Here is a 21,334-nt window from a genome sequence, read left to right as displayed (position 1 = left end):
GGAGCCTCTGGGACAACTTTAAGCGTACCAACATCAGAATTATGGGGGTGCCAGAAGAAGAGAGAGAGCAAAATATTGAAAACCTATTAGAAAAAATAATGACAGAAAACTTTCCCTATCTGGTGAAAGAAATAGACTTACAAGTTCAGGAAGCGCACAGAACCCCATACAAGAGGAATCCAAAGAGGACCACACCAAGCACATCATAATTAAAATGCCAAGGGCAAAAGACAAAGAGAGAATCTTGAAAGCAGCAAGAGAAAAACGGTTAGTTACCTACAAGGGAGTACCCATATGACTGTCAGCTGACTTCTCAGCAGAAACTATGCAGGCCAGAAGGGAGTGGCAAGAAATATTCAAAGTGATAAACAGCAAGAACCTACAACCAAGATTACTCTACCCAGCAAAGCTATCATTCAGAGTTGAAGGTCAGATAAAGAGCTTCACAGACAAGAAAAAGCTAAAGGAGTTCATCACCACCAAACCAGGATTACATGAAATGCTGAAGGGTATTCTTTAAGAAGAGGAAGAAGAAGAAAAAGGTAAAGATAAAAATTATGAACAACAAAATGACATCAAATACATACCTACAAACAAGTGAATCTAAAAATCAAGTGAATAAAAAATCTGAAGAACAGAATGGACTGGTGAATATAATAGAATCTGGGACATAGAAAGGGAGTGGACAATTCTCAGGGGGAGGGAGGTGTGAGGGGTGTGGGAAGAGATTGGACAAAAATCTTACACCAAAAAAAACAAAAAAAAAACTTACACCTATGGATGAAGACAGTGGCGGGGGGTAAGGGCATGGGGTGGGGTGGGGAATCAGGTGGAGGGGAGCTATGGGGGAAAGAAAAAGAGGAACACCTGTAATAATCTGAACAATAAAGATTTATTTAAAAAAATAAAATAAAAATAAAAAATAAATGATAGATAGATTTTAAGAGTTAAAACCTTTATCCATCCCCTATGTTTTTTCCTGGGCATGAAGTACTATACTCAAACCAATAGTCACTTTGGGTCCATTAGAGGTGTTAAAACGGTGACTCTACATACACTTGAGATTCCCCATCAGAAGTTGGGGCGAGGGGGAACTCCCAAAGTTTTGAAAAGTCACGCATTTCCCCTGTCGGCTCTCTGGCCCGATTCCTGGGTGTGACACTGGGGTTCCTAAACCCCGCCATCCTGCAGAGGGTTCGGGGCCGGCCTGGGCCCCGCAAGCTACATCTGCGCGTGGCCCGCACCCGCCCTACAGCATCTACTCCCGCGGCCCAGGCGAGGCTGGGTGGCCAGCCCCCCTGGGTGTCCCCCGCGGCCGCCGGGACACCAGGCTGCGGGCCACGAGCGTGCGGTCCTTCGGGCTGCAGGGGGCGCTGTGTGCGCCCACGGGCCCGGCCGCGAGCGCAGCTCTTGTTTAAAGGGCCGGCGGGGCACGTGGCTCGGACGCAGCTCGCGGCCGCCGGGCTGGGGCTCCGAGGCTGGGCGGCTCCGCTCCGCCTCCGCCGCCGCCAGCGCGCCGCGCCAGGCCCGACAGGCCGCCGAGAGGAGCAGCGAGAGAGGGACGGGCAGCCATGGCCGAGGCGGCGCCCGACCGGGTAAGCGCGGGCCCGCGGACGCCCAGACGGGCCGAGCCGCCCTCGTCGGCGTCCGCGTCGCTTTCTGGCCGAGCGACCGGGCGGCCCAAAGGCCAGGCCGGGCGGTGGGCGGCCCGGAGGCGGGGGATCGGCCCGCTTTCCAGCGACACCCACGGTGACAGGCCTTGCATTTGAACAGAGTGGCCGGTTCCCCCATCCATTGTATCATTGGAGGCCAGCGGCCCGGAGGCAGGCGGGGAGGGCAGGGTCTCCAGCCCCGTATCCGAGTCTGAGGTTCAGGGAAGGGACCGGCCCAGGGTCACACGCAGTTGAGGCCAGGCCAGGGCTTTGGCATTACATCCCCTTCAAGGTACCCAGTATTCTACTTTTACCTAAGGCAAAGGTACTAAAAGCTGTTTACAAGAGCGATTGGAGGTGGATTTTATTTTTTTTTAAGATTATTTTATCACGTTGTAGAATGTTGGCTGATAATGTTCTGTATGTACAAATCAGAGAAAGCAATCCTTTGGTCGTTCGGACACAGTAGAAAAGCAATGGTAAAGAGCTCTATAAATGGTACCTACTATCATCAATACATGTCAGTGAAGTTTTTGGAACCTTGATTTTTCTGGATACTTCTCAAGGAGGAACTTTCTCTCCCTCCCCTTCCTTTAGGTCTCCCTGAGTGCCAGGGAGAGACATGAGGTGGCAGGTCTGCAGGTTTGCTGGGGAGCGCTCCAGATGGCCTTTCTGTAACTGTACAGGTGACATCTTCAGCTCCCACCTAGCCCAGGACCCCTCCCTCAGCACTCTTTCTGACCGTTCCTCTCCACCTGCTTCTTCCCCTCTGCCCACTTGCATCACCTGAGATTCCTAGAAAAGCTCCCAAGTAGGACTGATTTGCCCTCAACTTTTGTTAGCCTTTGGGTATCACTCTTGTATTTCTATACAGAATTTTTCTCCTGGAGAAGGAAGAAAGAGCCAGGTAGTTTTTCTGCATCCTCATTAATGATGACAGGTGTTCTGTAATTGTTACTGAATGAATGTGTTGTTGAATTGTTTAGTCATTCATTTATTCAATAGGTATTGATTGAGCACCTGCTGTGAATGAGGCACTCTTAGAAGCTGGGGATACAACAGTGAATTAGCACCTACACTCGTGGAGCTTATGTCCTTGTGGGGAAACCATAATCCAGGCAGACACAGGGTTGTCCTAGGTTATTAGTGCTATGAAGGAAGGGACTAACAGGGTACTATTTTAGATGTGTGGGTCTGTGAAGGTCCCAGTGAGGCGATGTCTAAGCTGGAGGTTTGTATGAGAGGAAGCCAGGAGGAGAGCTCATGCAAAGGTGGAGGAGTCCAAGGAGGCCAGGGCGGCTAGAGAGCAGTCAATGCCCAGGAGGACACAGGTCAAGGAGGTAGGCTGCAGTCTGCTAAGAAGTTTAGGTTTTGCGCTAGCCCAGTGGTCGGCAAACTCATTAGTCAACAGAGCCAAATATCAACAGTACAAAGATTGAAATTTCTTTTGAGAGCCAAATTTTTTAAACTTCTTCTAACGCCACTTCTTCAAAATAGACTCGCCCAGGCCATGGTATTTTGTGGAAGAGCCACACTCAAGGGGCCAAAGAGCCGCATGTGGCTCGCGAGCCGCAGTTTGCCAAACAGGGCACTAGCCGGTTTGGCTCGTGGATAGAGCATTGGCCTGAAGACTGAAGGGTCCTGGGTTCCATTCCAATCAAAGACACATGCCTGGGTTGAGGGCTCAATCACCAGTAGGGGGCATGTAGGAGGCAGTCAGTCAATGATTATCATCATTGATGTCTCTATCTCTCTCCCTCTCCCTTCTCTGAAATCAATAAAAAAATATATATTTTTAAAAGTTTACATTTTATTCTAGGTATACTAGGGAGCTGAGGAGAGTACTGTGAGGGAGGAGGAGGAGGTGGGGAAATGAATTGGGCAGAATTGCAGTGGCTCAGGCGACAGGTGAGGGGGTTTGGACTAGGTGATGGCAGTGGAGGAGGAGAAAAGAGGATGGGTTTGAGATGATTTCAGAAGTCAAAGAGTAAGACTTGATAGTGATTTGACTGAGATGGATGAGTGAAATGGAGGGGCGATATGTTGTTTCGTCATTCCAACAAGGCTTTCAGCAAGATGAACTGGGACTGAGGCCATTGTGCATGCTCAGGGAGGCTTGTCATCAGGCACCCACGTAAGCTGAGGCACTTCAGAAGCTCTTTTCCAAGGCACTCAAGGACCTGGAATGAAAGGTGAACCAGACAGCTGTCTGCACTATTCATACTGCCTTCTTGCGCCAGAACCATCATATCCTCCACATTCTCCTCACGGTCATCTTAGCTGAATCAACATAGGGCTCACATTTATTGAGAAGCAAAGGCTAGACATTGTGCTGAGTGCTTTTTACCAAATTGTGTCATTAATTCTCATAATCATGTCATGTAGGTACTATTATTAGCTCCATTTTCTAGATATGAAGGGACATTGAAAGATGTTTAAGAATCCTTGCTCACGCCCTAACCGGTTTGGCTCAGTGGATAGAGCATCGGCCTGCGGACTCAAGGGTCCCAGGTTCGATTCCGGTCAAGGGCATGTACCCTGGTTGCGGGCACATCCCCAGTAGGGGGTGTGCAAGAAGCAGCTGATCGATGTTTCTCTCTCATCGATGTTTCTAGCTCTCTGTCCCTCTCCCTTCCTCTCTGTAAAAAAAAATCAATAAAATATATTTAAAAAAAAGAAAAAAAGAATCCTTGCTCACCGTCAGCCAGGTGGAGTTGCCAGTTGCACCCAGGCTGGCTGAGTGCAGAGCTCATGTTCTCTGTACCTCATTCAAAGCCTGCCCCTTCATTTTCAGAGGAAGAGCCCAAGACCCAGGTAGGGGTCACCTGTCTGAGACCACAGATACTTCTTTCTCTGGCCTTTTTTCCCCTTTCTGTTTCTCACTTGCTAATACCTTGGTCCAGCCAGTGTCTCCTGTCCTGGACTTGTAACTGATGTCCTCACATCCCCACCCCTGACACGGCTGCCTGACTGGCCTTCAGGACCCCAGATTGGGCTTTACCAGGGCAGGTGCCATTCTGAGGTTTCTTTTTGAGGTGGACATTTTGGTTGTATAGTTCTGATAACGTTTCTCCTTTCTCTTGTTGTGTACAGGCTTCAGAGAGGGACAAACAAACAGGGGATGAAAGGCCTTCGACAACTTTTCCATCATCCCAGCCGGCTACTGAGAAGAACTCGTACCTCTACTCCACCGAGATCACACTGTGGACAGTGGTGGCTGCTATCCAGGCCTTGGAGAAGAAAGTGGACTCCTGTCTGGCCCGCTTGCTGACTCTGGAGGGACGGACTGGGACAGCGGAGAAGAAGCTGGCTGACTTTGAGAAGACGACCTTGGAGTTCGGGAACCAGCTGGAGGGCAAGTGGGCCGCGCTGGGGACCCTGCTGCAGGAGTACGGGCTGCTGCAGAAGCGGCTGGAGAACATGGAGAACCTGCTGAGGAACAGGAACTTCTGGATCTTGCGGCTGCCCCCGGGCAGCAAGGGAGAGGTCCCCAAGGTAACCTGGGCACCTGGGGTGGGACAGCCGGAGGGGCTGTACCTGTAAGTGTGGGTGAGCGTTTATGACAGCTGTGGTTCTAGGTGCCCGTGACCTTTGATGATGTGGCCGTGTATTTTTCCGAACTGGAGTGGGGCAAGCTGGATCCTTGGCAGAAGAATCTGTACAAGCATGTGATGAGGGGCAACTACGAGATGCTGGTTTCCCTGGGTAAGGCCAAGTCATAGCATCTGGGCCTCTGTCTGTGTCTTTGCTTTGGCTTCTGTTCCTCTGGTGTCTCTGCATCTGTGTAGTGAACTGGGTGGCAGGTGTCCTGACCCAGCTCTCTCTCTCCATTCTGTACACAGATTATGCCATCTCCAAACCAGACATCCTCACTCGGATAGAGAGGGGAGAGGAGCCTTGTCCTGAAGGCCTGTGGGGCCAGGAGGAGGGGGAAGAGAGAGAGGCAGCTTGCCCAGGCAGGCCAGACGCTGGTGAGTGGGAGCAAGATGCTGAGGGCAAACTGAACCATGTCCCTGCTCTCCTGGGCTTCCCAGACATGCTGTGAGGCCAGGAAGGGAACACAGGCCCATAACCCAAAGTGGGGCATGCTCTGTCTCAGGCCGGCCAGTTGGGTGGGTACAGGGATTTTGCCTTAAGATCCATACGGTTTCTGCCTCTGTGCAAGAGGACAGTGGTACTCGCCTTACCTGACAGTTGTGGGGACTAAAAGTGATGGCAGGCTTTGCAAAGCTGAACATTTTATGGTAAATAGGAACTTGCTACTAGCAGTACTACTAGTAGCAGCAGCATTATTGCCACCACGTCCTAGTTCCCAACTGTATAACCTGCAGCTGTAAGGCCTGAACTGTACTGGTTTCCCTTTGTGGAAATGGACCCTTTCGCAGGAGCCTGGGGCTGATTTCATCCCCACAGCTGGTGTGTACAGAACAGTGGTTCCAAAGTTGACTGCATATCAGAATCTTCTGGGAGCTTTTTAAAAATAAAATTTAAAAAAAATAAGTGAAAGTAGAGAGAATAGTACAGTGACCCTCCAGATGATCATCCCCCAGATTCACCAGTGATCAAGAGTTTGCCACATTTGCTGTATCCGTCTCTTTCTCCCCAAAACATAACCAAAATACCTCTGTCTCTGGCTTCTTTCACTTAGCATGTTTTCAAGGTTCATCCATGTTGTACTGAGTATCGATACTTTCTTTTTTTCTTATTGTGGTCAAATACACATAACATAAAATTTACCATCTTAACTGCTTTTATGTATGCAGTTCAGAGACGTTAAATACAATCATAATGTTTGCAACTATCACCACCATCCATCTCCAGAACTCTTTTCATCTTGTAAAACTAAAACTCTATACCAGCGATTTTCATCCTTTTTCATCTCATGGCACACATAAACTAATTACTAAAATTCTGTGGCATACCAAAAAATATATTTTTTGCTGGCCTGACCAAAAAATAGATATAATTTTGATTCATTCACACCAACAGCTATTGTGTTGGTAGTTGTCATTTTTTTTTTTAAATCCTCACCCGAGGATATTTTTTCCATTGATTTTTTAGGAAGAGTGGAAGGGAGAGGGAGAAACAGAGAGAAACACCGATGTGAGAGAGACACATCGATAGGTTGCCTCCCATATGCCCCTTCCCAAGGCCAGGAGCCTGCAACCGAGGTACGTGCCCTTGACCGGAATCAAACCCGGGACCCTTCAGTCCACAGGCCGACGCTCTATCCACTGAGCCAAACCGGCTAGGGCAAGTTGTTGTCATTTTTTATTTGACAACCTAAGGAAAGAGAATTCAGTGCCCCTGATTAAATTGTCAGGTATTGCATGTTTTAAAAGTTATTGTGGCACACCAGCTGAAAAATGTTCTATATCATTAAATAATAACTGCTCGTTCTGCTCCTTTCCCAGGCCCTGGCACTCACAGTTCTATGATTTTGATTACTTTTGAGTACCTCATATAAATAGATTCATACAATATTTGTCTACTTATGACTGACTTATTTTATTTAGTATAATGTCCTACGGGTTCATCCATGTTGTAGCCTGTGCTAGAATTTCTTCCTTTTTACTTTTTTTATATTTTGTTAATCCTCACCTGAGGATATTTTTCCATTGATTTTTAGAGATATTGGGAGGGAGGGGGAGAGATGGAGAGAGAGAGAAACATTGAGGTGAGAGAGACACATCGATTGGTTGCCTCTTACACTCACCCCAGCCAGGGCTGGGAGTCAGGTCTGGGGATTGAGCTTGCAACCTAGGTACATGCCCTTGACTGAAATCAAACTCAGAACCCTTTAGTCCTTAGGCCGACATTGAGCCAAATTGGCTAGGGCAATTTCTTCCTTTTTAAGGTAGAATAATATTCTATTGCATGGATAGACCACATTTTGTTTATCTCTTAATCTATTGATGTACACTTGGGTTACTTCCATGTTTTAGCTCTTGTAAATAATGCTGCTATGTTCATGGATGTACAAATATGTCTTCAGTACTCTGCCTTCAGTTCTTTTAGGTATAAACTCAGAAGTGGAATTGCTGGATGATGTGGTAGTTCTATTTTTAATTTTTTGAGGAGCCACCATACAGTTTTCCACAATGGCTGTACTGTTATTTTCTGTTGTTTTTTTTCATAGTAGACATCATAATGAGTGTGAAGTAGTATCTCATTATAGTTTTGATTTGCATTTCCCTGATAGTGATGTTGAGAAACTTTTCATGTCCTTATTGACCATTCTCATTGACTTACTGAAATATTTCCTTTGGAGAAATGTCTATTCAAGTCCTTTGCCATTTTTGAGTCAGGTTGTTTCTTTGTTGTTGAGTTTTAGGAATTCTCTATATACTCTATATATTAATCCCTTACATGATAGATGATTTACAAATATTTTCTTCCATTCTGTGAATTGCTTAATTATGTTGATAGTGTCTTTTGATGCACAAATTTAAAATTTTTCACGAAGTCTAGTTTGTCTATTGTTTTTTGTTTTTTTTTAATGGATTCTATGTCCTTTTTAATGGTCACTATTTCTTTAAGTTCTCACTGAGATTATCCATTCTTCTTCTAAGGTCCTTGAGCATCCTTATAACCATTGTTTTAAACTCTGTATCTGATATTTTGGTTGCTCCCATTTCATTTAATTACTTTCCTGGGCATTTCTCTTGTTCTTTCATTTGGGGCATTTTTCTTTGTCTCCCCATTTTGTCTGTGTATTAGATAGATCTGCTATGACTCCCAAACTTGCTATAATGGCTTTATGATGAAAGTGTCTTGTTGCTGTCTAGTGTTTCTTTTGTGGCCTGTGCCTTTAGTGTCATATCCAAGAAATCATTGCCAAATCCAGTGTCATGAAGCTTTTGTCCTGTTTTCTTCTAAGAGTTTTATGTTTTAGCTTTTGTGTTTAGTCTTTGACCCATTTCAGTTAATTTTTATACATGGTGTTATGATAAGGGTCCAACTTCATTCTTTTGCATGTGGATATTTAGTTTTCCCAGCCACATTTGTTGAAAGATTGTTCTTTCCCCATTAAGTGGTCTTGGCACCCTTCTCAAATATCATTTGACCAGATATGTGAGGGTTTATTTCTTGGTTCTCTGTTCTATTTATTCTGTTTATGCCAGTACCACAATATTTTGATTACTGCAGCTTTGCAGTAAGTCTTGAAATCAGGAAGTTATTAAATTTTGTTCTTCTTTTTCAAGATTGTTTTGGATATTTGGGGTGCCTTGAGATTCCATATGAATTTTAGGATGGATTTTTCTATTTCTGAAAAAAAAAAAAATGCCATTGGGATTTTAATAAGAATTACATTAAATCTGTAGATTACTGAGGGTGGTATTGACATCTTAATAATAAGTCTTCCAATCCATGAACATGGGATGTGTTTCCACTTATTTATGTATTTACAGTAATCCCCCCTTAATCCACTGTTTTGTTTTCCATGGTTTTAGTTACCTGCAGTCAACCGTGATCCGAAAATATTAAATGGAAAATTTCAGAAGTAAACAATTCATAAGTTTTAAATTACGTGCCATTCTGAGTAGCGTGATGAAATCTCGCGCTGTCCTGCTGCATCCTGCCCAGGATGGAAATCATCCCTTTGTCCAGCGTATCCACACTGTATATGTTTCCCACCCGTAAGTCACTTAGTAGCCGTCTTGGTTATCAGATCGACCGTCAAGGTATCACAGCACTGTGTTTAAATAACCCTTATTTTACTTAATGGCCCCAAAGCCATTGACATAACTTTTATTATAGTATATTGTTATAATTATTTTATTTTATTATAGTTATTGTTGTTAATCTCTTACTATGCCTAATTTATATATTAAACTTTATCATAGGTATGCGTATATAGAAAAAAACATAGACTATAGAGAGTTCAGTACTACCTGTGGTTTCAGGAATCCACTGGGGGTCTTGGCTATATCCCACATGGATGGGCGGACTAATGTAATTTCTTTCAGCAATGTTTTGTATTTTTTATTGTAAAAGTCTCTCACTTCCTTTGTTAAGTTATTTCTAAGGTATTTTTAATATGATTATAAATGGACTTGTTTTTGTAATTTCCTTTTCAAATTGTTCATTATTAGTGGATAGAAATGCAGCTGATCTTTTTATGTTTCATTTTATTATCCGGCTAACTTGCAGCATTTATTGATTAGTTTTAACAATTTTTGTGTGGAATTTTTACGGATATATATATATATATATATATATTCATATCATCTGTGAACAAATAATTTTTTTCCTTTCCAATTTAGATGCCTTTTATTTCTTTTTCTTGCCTAATTGCTCTGGCTAGAACTTCATCACTTTGTTGAATAGAACTGGTGAAAGTGGACATCCTTGCCTTATTCCTAATCTTAGAGGAAAAGCTTTCATTTTTCACCATTAGATATGATGTTCACTACGGGTTTTTAATATATGGCTTTTGTTATGTTGAGGTAGTTTACATCTGTTTTTGTCAGGTAAAGGTATTTAATTTTGTCAGATGCTTTTTCTGCATCAGTTGAGATCATCTTGGGGCTTTCCCCCCTTCATTCTGTTAATATGGTGTAATCCATTGATCTAGTTTCATATGTTGAACCATCCTTGCATTCCGGGAACAAACTCCATTTGGTCATGATGTTTAATCCCTTTAGTATGCTGCTGATTTTGTTTTGCTATTTTTTTGTTGAGGATTTTTGCATCAATGTTCATAAGAGATATGGGTATGTAGTTTTCTTGAAATGTCTGTCTGGCTTTGGTAACAGTGTGGCTTTAATGTTACCTCTCATTACAAGTGTGGTTACATATCCTTTTATTTGTTAATAGGTCATTTAACTTCTTATTCTGTGAAATATTTGTTCATCTTTTTTGCCTTAGGAAGTGTTTAAAAAATATAAGCTTCCTAGGCCCACCCAGATCTACTGATGAGAATCTTGGGGGTGCTCCCTAGGGGATCCTTATATACCAGCCTGGTAGAGGACTTGGGATTTGGAAGAACCATGGTTGTAGTGTTCTGAGCCAGGAGTCCTGAAAAAGCCAAATCTGTGGTCCTGTTGTGTGACCTGCCTGGTACTTTCAATAAGTTACCGTGCTACCCTGTTTCCTTCTCTCACATATGGAAGCTTGGTCCGCGGACCACCCCTTGGCGACTGCTGGCCTAGAATGTAGTCACTAGATGATCAGTGAAGTCCACTTAATTATCATACCCTGTGTTTGACCTGATGTCCCAGGTCCCAGTGGCTGCATCTAGCCAGTTCCCAGAGGCTCTGGCTACCTGGGGGAACTCTGTTGTTCTCGGTGTCACTGATTAGCGTATCCCCACTCTCCCTCCAGTTCCAGAGCACATTCCCAGCCCAGTCAGGTCTGACCAGGAGGGTCCAAATGAAAGGCAGACCCCCGAGCACCAGAGAGACTCAGCAGCAAGAGTAACTCCACCTGGAACAAGCACGGGTGAGTGAGGGCTGTCAGGTGGCAGTGTGACCGGCATCCCAGCAATAGTACCAGCCAGTAGGTACTGAGAAGAGGGTGGGGGAATGGCTGGGACCACCTGGGCTGAGTGGGACAGGCTTCCTAGAAAAGGTGCCACTGAGATGAGCCATAGAGGAAGTCAGTTTTGCTGGGAACGGCATTTCAGCAGGAGAAAACAGTCTGAGCAAAGGTGTGCGTTCCTCAGGTATGTTGGGGGCCAGACACACTGGTCTGTCTGGAGTGAGGGGAAAGGCACAAGAGGGCAGGTGATAGGCTGCTTACAGTGGGTTCATTAAGGGGAGGTACGTGTCATACACCTAGCATGGGGCCAGCCTGTGTGCTCGTCAGTACCTATCGTCTTTCTGAAGGCCTGTGAGGAGCTCTGTGGCTTTAGTCACCCTTTCCAATGTTCTCTGCCTGCTTCTTTTAAAGGGAACTCCTGCCATCCTTTCCCAAAAATGAAGTATAATTCAGAGGGCATTAGCCTAGCGCCTGACAGATAATTCAGAGCCATTTTCAGACTGCGCTTTGCTGCCTTGGCTTTCTCTGTGCCTCCTTCTTCCTGCTGGCCTGGCCTGTCAGACTCAGGGTTCTTTCTCTCCAGTTACTTCTGTACATCTCCCGCACTGAATATGGCCTCCCTGAGGTTGAATATGGCCTCCCCTCCCTTCCCTGTTTCCCTCCTTACCGGCCACTGACTGTGTAAGGAGAGATAGGACCCTCTCATGGTCCCTGTCTGTTGCAGACCTGGCACTGTGCCCCACGGGTCTCCCCAACCCCTCTGTCCTTTAGAGGCCCATCAGAGTGACACTCAGATGCCAAGGGACCAGTTGTTGGCACTGGGGAGCATGGGGCCCCTCTTCCTGGCAGATGCTGGAGCATAACCAGGGCCTGCTGGGAAACGGCTGTCACCCTGCAGGAGCCCAGTGTCGGGAGAGACCCTCACAGGATTCTCTCCCACAGGGCCCCCAGCCAGTACCAGCATTTTGTCCGCAATTAAACAGGAGGAAGATTCTTCAGATGGGGAGTCCCCTGTCTCCCCTCCTAGGGACATCCTGCCCAGCATGGGGCTAGGTGAGTGAAGGGAGAAAGCCCTGTGGCCACTCAGAGCCTCAGAGGAGCTCGGAGTTCCTTTGGGAGTGGGCTGGGGTTAGCATAATGGGACCTGCTAGGCTTCCTCCTGAGGGTCCCTTCTTCATCCCCCAGGTTTTACATCCCTGGGGCTCTGGGGACCCAGAGCCTCTGTGGTCTGATCTTCTCTCACTGTGGTCCAGCCTGACTGGAAAGTGCTACTTGGAAACAAGCTGTATGTCAGCAGGTTTGTGGTCTGGTGACAGAAAAGCCTCATGGCCACCTAGGAGTGGCCCAGGCTAACAGCCTCCAGTATCTTACAGCTTGTGTGCGATTTAAATTTAGTTCCCATTTAGAGTCTATGTATTTTTTGTAAACTGGCTGACACTGTGGTGAACAAGAAAAAAAAAGTGATTATTGCCTCTTCTGGCCTTGGGGCAGGTTTTCTGTCCCCATAGAAAGGGATCCAACTCTCCCCTGGTTCCATCCTGGTATCTGCTTCAGTGGAAGGCAAAGGTGAGATTTGGATCCACTGTGGGGTTGTGGCCTGGTGGGACCAAACTACAGATGGGCTTACATGAAGGGATCTGGGGCTTTGGCCTTCACTAATCCCTAAGTTCAGGAATACCATGGTAGCCCATTAAATGCAACACCATTTTACCCCAAAGTTTAAATGATTCTTATGGAGTCAATGGTTCTGTAGCTGTAGGACCAAATTAATACCAGTGGGTTATTTCTAACAGAAGTAAAGTTCTGTCCTGAGATATTTGTGAGGGTTATGGGGGAGCTTCAGGGAGCAGAAGACCTAAGGGCTTGCCATCGGGTGCTGTCTCTGGAGGTCCACCATGGAAGGGCTCCTGAGTGCACTGGACTCCCGGCTTGTGGTTTAAGTTCAAGCTTCAGCAAGAATAGAAATTTCTCTGGTCCTAGACCTGGGAAGTTGCTTGTAAAGGGCTGAAGATTTTTATTTTAATGTGCAGAGGTCAGGGTTCACGGTCACCCTTTGAGCAGACCTTGTGGTCTAGCAGCTGAGGCCACCAGGTGCTGGGGGAGATTAGAGAAAAGAGTGGTGGGGTTGACTGCAGAGCAGACCAGAGGTGAACAGCAATGGGAGGATATGAAGGACGCACAGTGTTCCAGGCAGGGCTCAGTAGCCAGGACCCTCCTTACCAACATTAGGGACCCCTTGGGACCTGGTGCCCCAGACCCAACCTTTCACTGCTGTGTCCTGGAAGCTCTTTTGCCTAAGTCCCGTCTTAAGAGTCAAGTGTGTGACCCACACTGAGGCCCCACCGGGAAGCCCAGATCCTCATGCCTCCTGCCTGTCACCTGTGTGTCACCGAGATCACAGGCGCTCAGTGTGGATTTGTTACACGGATAAGTAGCTCTCAGTGTGGCTAAGGCATACAGCACCTCCCGCCCTGAGGCCTCTGACCTAGTAAGGAGGTAGTCAGGGCCCATAAGGCTAATTGTCTTTCAAAGATTGAGACTAAAGTCATTAGAACTCCTGGGGTTCTGCATGGCCAGCAAATCTCAGGGTTCAGGGTCTCTGCCTGTCTTTGTCTCCTCTTCATTTTCCCACCTATATGTCTCCCACTGGTCTGACCTTCTGACTCCCTGGTTTTGCAGCTCTGTCTCCTCTTTCCTGACATTCTAGCTTGGCCTGCAGGCATAGGCCAAGTGACCAACATACTGGGTGGCATTAGGAGGCAGTCCCTGTGGGTGGGGCTGAGCGAGAAGGTCCCCTGCTCCCTGTGGTGAGTCCTGCAGGAGAAAAAGTTCAGTGAAGGCAGGAAGGGGGTGCCTGTGAGCTGTGCCAGGAGGGCCAGACTGGGGCAGGGGTGGGGGGTGGTCCACAGGATATCAACGGAGATTCCTTTCGGCAGGTGGTGCTGCTGGTCTGGTCATCAAGACGGAAGCTCAGTCTGAGGACGAGATGATGCCGGAGCAGCTCTTCCTGGGGAAGCCCCCTGGCCAGACCCAGAGTACAGTCCCCAAGGGGCCCAAGAGCAGAACTGGGGGTCCCCGCCAGCTTCATGCCCAGGGAGTGCCCAGGGTGCGGGCAGGGGACCCTCGGCCTCGTCCCGCAGGGGCGGTGGGGGAGGTCCCCCGCATCCTCCCTCGCCGGCGAGAGCGGACCTTCCCCTGCCCCGACTGCGGGCAGAGCTTCCGCTTGAAGATTAACCTGACCATTCACCAGCGGACCCACGTGGAGGAGCAGCAGCGGCAGGCCCGGGCCAGCTCGCCCACTGGCTGGGGGGAGGCCCACTCCGCGCTGGAGCCTGGGGAGGTGGTAGTATCCGGGCCCGTCATCCGCTGGCTCCCTGAGGAGCCCGAGGGCCGCCGCGCCCTGGCAGGCCGGTCCTTCGTGGGGCGGAGGCCAGCAGCCAAGGTGTACCACTGCAGCGAGTGCCTGCGCTTCTTCCAGCGGCGCAAGAGCCTGCTGCTGCACCAGCGGCTGCACACCGGCAACAGCCAGGGCTGGCCGGCCTGCCCCTACTGCGGCAAGGCCTTCCGCAGGCCCTCGGACCTCTTCCGGCACCAGCGCATCCACACCGGGGAGCGGCCCTACCAGTGCCCGCAGTGCGGCCGGGCCTTCAACCGGAACCACCACCTGACCATCCACATGCAGACCCATGCGCGGGGCCAGGTGGGCCCGCACTTGCCTTCGCCCTCCGCCTGCCCAGGGAGCCCGCCCCGGCCCCGGCCCGGCCACTCGGAGGAGGGCTGACCAGGCAGGAGCCCCGGCTCCGGCAGGACCTTCTCTCCGCCTGTTGGGCCTGACGCTGGTTGTGGGATGGCTTTGGAGAGATCTTTTTCTTATTCAATTGGGAAGCAGCAGCCTTCTTGGTGACAGTCTATGAGTGCGACAGTTGCCTCCATTTCCTGTTTCCTCAGTTTGTCACTCTTCGCTGCCTATTCTACATACATTCCTGACTTATAAAGGACCCCATAAGGCTTAGGGGTGCCACGTTTTGGGTGGGGGCCTTTGCGGATTCCATGGACAGGCAAGTGGACAAGGGATCACGGTTCTTTCAGTAGAGGTGATGGAAACATTGAGGCCCTGGGGTGTTGATTGTACACAGAGGATTGGGGCCTGCTGCTCATGAGAAACAGCAGAGTGGACAGGCAGCCTGAAGAACAGGCACTGGAAATTAGGCTTTTCTACTTTGTTACTTTGAAACTTTTTTTCTCCTTATGAAGCTTTTCTGGTGCTTTTGTTAAGAGTTGTGTGTGGTTGCCAAGGGGACCACGAGCCTCTGGGGGGCAGGACTGTTCTGCCACCTGCCTATGTGTGGGGACCATAGAGGGCAGTCCAGACCAGACTGGGTATTGATGGAATGCCCTGGTTGCTGCCCTGGAAACCAGGTGTCTTCCCAAGTGTGTGTGCCTTGGCCCAGAGTGATTCCTGTTGTTCCTGGGCCTTCCTGTAGTGGGGGTTGATTGACTTTGGTTATCAGTAGAGAAGTGGAAACTGAAGCCTGGAGTAGATGATGACTTCCCCATGGTCTCAGTGTTCAAGGGTGTGCATGCTCCATGCCCATAGGTCGCCACAAGGGGGGTGCCTCAGGAAGCAAGCCCAGGAAGCTCCTGAGCAAAAGGTCCAGGTTTGGGTGAGGCTGGTCCGCCAACTGGGTGGTTTGTCATGTTAAAGGAGGGGGCTGTCTTCAGAACGAGGGCCTTCTGCAGAGTTAGACCAGGAGATCTGGATAAATTTGTTCAGCACCTCCAGCCTGGTGTTCCTCATATACCCCAGTGCATCCTACCTCACCTTAGGGTTGTCAGGGTCATAATAGATTAAGAGGCAACCAAATAGGAAGCCTGATTTCCTTCCTTTCAAGTTTGGGGCCGCTTCTCCTTTGTTGATCTCCAGCCCATTCTCTCAGAGTCCATCAGGAAGAACCTTTATTTTTGTGAAGTGAGTGGAAGGTCAGGTGGGTGCAGAGTTGGGTGACTTTTTCATTGGGTTATATCCCCAAGGAGCGCTTTGTATTTCAGTGAAACAAATTCTTACCAAAGCAGAGAGTCAAACTGTGAACGTTCAGGCAATAGCATCAGACCTCATGGAGAAGTCTTGACAGCAGCGAGCTCCTTGTGCCTCTTAAATCATACCATTCTGGGTGCTGCCTATAGACCAGCCCTCAGGTTGGGTGATTTTGAAGCTTGGGTGATGGGTCCTCAGCTGTTCTGATTGTCTTATTTGTCTGGCACTATGTGAAGAGGACTGCATCCAGGTGCCTGGGTCCCTGGCTGTGCCCCCTCTGACTACATGAACAGAGTTTGGGGCAGATGGTAACATTGCCATCATCTCTGGGGCACGAGTGAGTATACAAGTCAGGGACAGCTCAGCCAAGCTCCCCTGGGCTTGGGGAAAAGAGGTGACACTGTTTGTCTATTCTGGTACCCCTCAGCCCTCTCCAGGGACTCCACAAGTCTGGGCAAAGCTGTCAGCAAGTGCTCAAACAAGATATGGTGCAAGTGTAGCTGCTCTGATCTTAACCCTTAGCTGCAAGAGCTGGTCTCAGATGTTTCCTGGGGATGCCTCAGGGCTAAGAGATCCTAGGCCCGGTTTGCTAGCTAAATGCCCTGTGTCAATACAGGTACTCTTAGAAGCCAAACATGAGAAATTGCAAGACACTGACGTCCCCTTTTCTTTTTCCAAAGCAGTAAATGTGCTGGGCCTCCGGCAAGGCCTTGTGAGTTCTGACACCCAGTAGGTGTTCAAAGAAAGTTCGTGCCTCCAAAATGAGTCAAGGGAGCCTGTGTGTTGCAGGAGCAGATTGGACCTCAGGGACTCCAGAGGCTGGAGCCTGGTATGGCCTTATGCTCACTCCCAGCTCTGGGTCTTGGCTTCCTCATTTGTAAAACAAAGAAAGGTGGGGTGCTGGTGTTAAAGGACCTGAAGAACTGATGGTGGCAGTTCCTTGCCTCAGTCTAGAGTCAATAAATACATTGGACTAATTGAGTGCGTGCACATGACCTGGTTCCTGCTCTCTAGTAGACAGCTGCCATACAGGGCAGTTTCTGGGTGGGCTGCTCCGCATTAGCCCAGGGACTCTGCCGCTGCTCACACCTGCCAAGTTTCCCACAGCACACTGGGGGGGGGGGGGGGGGGGGGGTGAGGTGTGCTCTAGAACACTCACAGACTGAAATAGCAGTTGGTGTGCATTGGTGCCCTGGGAGGTTTTGAGGACTCGGGTTTCTCACCTCCTGTCTCCTGCTGGGCTGTGTCCGTGGGTGAAGTGGTTTGTTAAGTAATTGACTAAGCTCATATCACTGTGTGTGGTATAGCTGGTATTCAAATCCTTTACACTCTTCATTTATTATAGTAATGCTTTGTTCATTATGGTAATACTTTGCTCCTGGGTCTTGGTTCAAGATTCTTCCCATGGGAGCCCTGTGGGGTCCAGCATCTGCTGTCTTTGACAGTCTTCCAGGTGGGCTCTGTTGGGGGTTGACCAATGAGGCCTTGGGGTGCCTGGAAGAAGTTTCCCCCTATTCCAGAGCATCCTGACCTTCCTGTAGCTGGAAATGGCTCTGGACCCCTCTCCTGGTGGCTGACTCACCTCCTTATGTCTAATAAGGAATGGCATATGGGGAGGCTCAAATCCAATCTGCAGAGACCTCCCTTCTGGCCATCTTGGCTGCCATTCAGCCCATGGAGAGAAGAAGAATTCCTAGGCAGTCTGACTAAAGAGCTTAGAAGGATGGATGGACAAGGACAGCTGAAGAAAAGAGAAGCTGGCCGACTTTAAGAAAACAACCTTGTATAGAATTGTACACCTGAAGCCTATATGATTTTATTAACCAATGTCACCCCAATAAATTCAATTAAAAAAAATGATCTTTAAGTTCAGGAACCAACTGTATGGCAAATGGGCTGTGCTAGGGATGCTACTGCAGAGGCAGCTGAAAAACATGGAGAACCTGATGAGGAACAGGAACTTCTGGGTCCTGCAGCTGCCCCTGCCCCTGGCAGCAAGAGGGAGGCCCTCCCAGGAACAGGAACCAGGTGGAGGGGAGGGTCCTGCTTGGATTCAACAGGTGACTTAGACTCAGCGGAGGGAGGGCCCATAGCTGCAAAGCCTGGTCTCTTGGCTCCTAATGTCAGTAACCAGTTGACTTCAAAGAGCTTAAAAAATGTCAGAAGAGCCCAACTTGTGTGGTTTAGTGGTTGAGCATGGACCCATGCACCAAGAGGTTGCTGGTTCAATTCCCGGTCTGGGCACATCCCCAGATTGCAGGCTTGATCCCTAGTGGGGAGTGTGCAGGAGGCATTTGGTCAATGTTTCTCTCATTAATGTTTCTATCTCGTCTAGAAAAAATATTATTTTTTTTTTATTTCAGAAGATGCCCAGCCAGTGTGGCTCAATGGTTGAGCATCGACCTATGAACCAGATCACGGTTCAATTCCTGGTCTGGGCACATGCCCGGGTTGCAGGCTCGAACCCCAGTGTGAGGCATGCAGGAGGCAGCCAATCAATGATTCGCTCATCATTAATGTTTCTATCTCTCCCTCAATCAATAAAATCAATGAAAGTATTTTTTTAATGTCAGAAGAAAAGTGAGACATAGCAGGAAGATCTTCTGTGGCAGGTGAAATGGGTACGATTGTACCCATTACTCCAGAATGACCTCTGAGGATGAGCACTGGCTTAGGTAAGGAAAATCACAGATGTGTCTGTACCTAGGACAGAGGACGAGAACCTAGGAGCCCTGACCTTGCATCTTTTTAGCCACTGGTCCCTGCCTTTTATCTGAAGCAAACATAATGGAAATGCTTTGCTTTTGACCAGCAATGCACTCTTATTTCGGGATGGGGAGTAGAGACTGAAGCTGATTTGAGCTATTTCCTGAAATGGCTGTAACTCATGTTGGTGTGGGCACAGTCAGGTGCTTGTGATGGCTGAAGATATGGCCATGAGTCTCAGGACCTGGAAGACTGGCAGGAAGAACTTTGCCAGCTTGTCATGAAGGGGAACCATGAGACATCCGTGTCCCTGGGTAACAGACTGGCTCTAAATCCCTGGTTTTCTTCCTTTATTGAATCAAATGAGCCTTGTGAATCTGAGTGCTGGCAGCACTTTCAGATCATTTATCAGCCCTCTGTCTTCAGGAAGGTAGAAGTGCCCTCAATTGCCATTTTCAGATGTTATGGAATGAAAGGCAGGGAGGTTAAATGACTTGCCCAAGGTTTCATGGGGATGGACTATGAATTGGCCTCTGCTCCTTGCTGTCCTGCCCTGGTGTCACATGGCACCAGAGCCTGCAGGAAGTTTCTGTCTCTGTGAGTGCTGTTACTGCTTCCTTCCCTGGGATGCAAGGAGGCTTTGGCCACTAAGCAGGGCTAGGCCCTAAGCAGGGGTGGCAGCACAGGGAGATATGGAGCAGGCAACCCAGCTGAGGTATCCTTCCGTGAGATGCCCCTCCGACTCCAGCTTAGCTTGGCCGTGGAGCCGGGGTTTGATCATGCGTGGGGTTCAAATGAGCACCAGGGGGTTGAGGTATGAGGTCCTCATGGGACTTGGGTCGGATTTGTGGTCTTAGCAGACTTTAAATAACTGAGCAGTGATTTTCTTGCATCGCACCCTCTCTAGGCTTTCCAGACACATCAAGGGAGAGCTCTGCTCCTCTCTCAGCCAGGTCAGGCCTTGCTCTGGGGGCTGCTTATGCTCTCTCCCCTGCAAACAGTGGACCAGACAGTTTGGGGCAAGGCTGCTTCATTTACTGGATGCTTCCCAGTGGCTCCTCCTGCAGGAATTCTAGGGAAGGTATAGACTGGGTCTCCTTCAATAGGTCTGGGTGGGATCTGGGGTTTCAGTTTTAACACGTTCCTCTGGGGATTCTGATGCCAATTCATGTTGGAAACCAAGGCTTAGGAGAGCACAGGAAGTTTGAAATCATCTCCAGGCTAAGTAAACCAGTCCATGGGGGCTTGGACCCTCCTCAATATTTTTGGACAAAAGAGCTACTTCCCCAAAGCCCTGTGAGCAGCATAGACATCCCGGGAGACTGCTTCCGTGTGGAGCGGAGATGGGGTGGGTTACACTGGGAAGGCTTGAGAGCACTCAGTACCTTTCTTGGCTTTTCCATCTATGCGGAGGGTGAGGGGTCGCGCTCTCTCTGGCTGTGTTCCACACTAGTAGGAACCTTTCAGATGAGAGGACAGCCTCCTTGCTGGCTGCCTCCCCATTCTCCCTGCTCTCACACAGCTGCCTGCCTCTGCTGTGCAGTCTTATCCATGCCCTAGGGCTCACAAGCAAGTTACCAGGGTTCTACTCCCTCTTCAAGTCAGTTTTCCCCTTGAGAGGGAGTTGGGCTGGTTCACCTTTTTCCTCCACCACATTGATCAACTTGAGTGGATGAAAGGGGTTGAGTGAGTGAAGCAGATAGTGGAAAGGGAGAAAGGGGCCTTCTGTCTCAGGGTGTGGTGTCCTGGCCAGACCAGCTCTTCTATCCACGCGGACTTTACTGCCCCCAAGTGCCCTAGTAGGAGAGGGCAGAGGGGACCAGTGCTCTTTTAGTCTGGGAAAGCAATGACTGCCCACTGTAGGACAAACAGAACCGGGTGGCACAGGAAAGTGGAGCCAGAGAGGGAGAAGAAAAAATAGAAGCAGGAACGATGAGTCTGGCACATAGAAGGTGGCCAGCAGGTGTTTAGAGGTGGACGAGTGAGCGAGTGATGACAGTGAGAGCCAGGATGTCATAGGGCAGGCTGCCTGCTCCCAGAAGCCGGGCTGTAGGAGGCCAGAAATAGGAGTCAGGTGCACAGTTGAAGAGGTGTAATTAAGGTTCATAAGCAGGCTTGGGGGTATAGCTCAGGGGTAGAGCATTTGACTGCAGATCAAGAGGTCCCCGGTTCAAATCCGGGTGCCCCCTTCCTCAACTCACTTTTAGTGTGAAGTACTAAATAAAGAGGCAAATGATTGCTCTTGTCACCCATATTGGCCCCTGGCCCCCGATACTCCCTCACTCCCCATATTGACTGTGCTGTGTTCTAGGGCCCATATTGTGCTCTGGTGCTCCCTGGGCCTGGGTTCTGTTCTGGCCAAACCTGTGCTAGAATTAGACAACACAAGGGTGGTTGTGAGAATTAAATGAGGTTATGGTTTTCATGCTGTATGTTATAGGCCTTCTTCCACTGACAA

General features: G+C 48.6%; 1 protein-coding gene across 2 annotated transcripts; it reads left to right on the top strand.

Annotated features, from left to right (window-relative positions):
• The first annotated feature begins 1,469 nt into the window (after positions 1–1,469).
• ZNF783 (zinc finger protein 783) lies at positions 1,470–17,148 on the top strand. 2 transcript variants are annotated; one of them, XM_080665994.1, is made up of 7 exons: positions 1,470–1,595; positions 4,746–5,147; positions 5,231–5,357; positions 5,495–5,623; positions 10,980–11,096; positions 12,078–12,188; positions 14,072–17,148. In XM_080665994.1, exons 1-7 carry the CDS (start codon positions 1,572–1,574, stop codon positions 14,914–14,916), a joined length of 1,755 nt encoding a protein of 584 aa, XP_080522120.1. In that variant the 5' UTR covers positions 1,470–1,571; the 3' UTR covers positions 14,917–17,148. The 2 variants fall into 2 exon arrangements, with proteins under 2 accessions (XP_080522120.1, XP_080522121.1); XM_080665995.1 differs by lacking the exon at positions 12,078–12,188.
• Positions 17,149–21,334: the final 4,186 nt, after the last annotated feature.

Source organism: Plecotus auritus (assembly GCF_963455305.1).
Source record: "Plecotus auritus genome assembly, chromosome: 4".
In the NCBI taxonomy this organism is placed as follows: Eukaryota; Metazoa; Chordata; class Mammalia; order Chiroptera; family Vespertilionidae; genus Plecotus; species Plecotus auritus.
The sequence above is the reverse complement of the archived record's forward strand: the minus strand, read 5'-3'. Positions and strand labels throughout refer to the sequence as shown.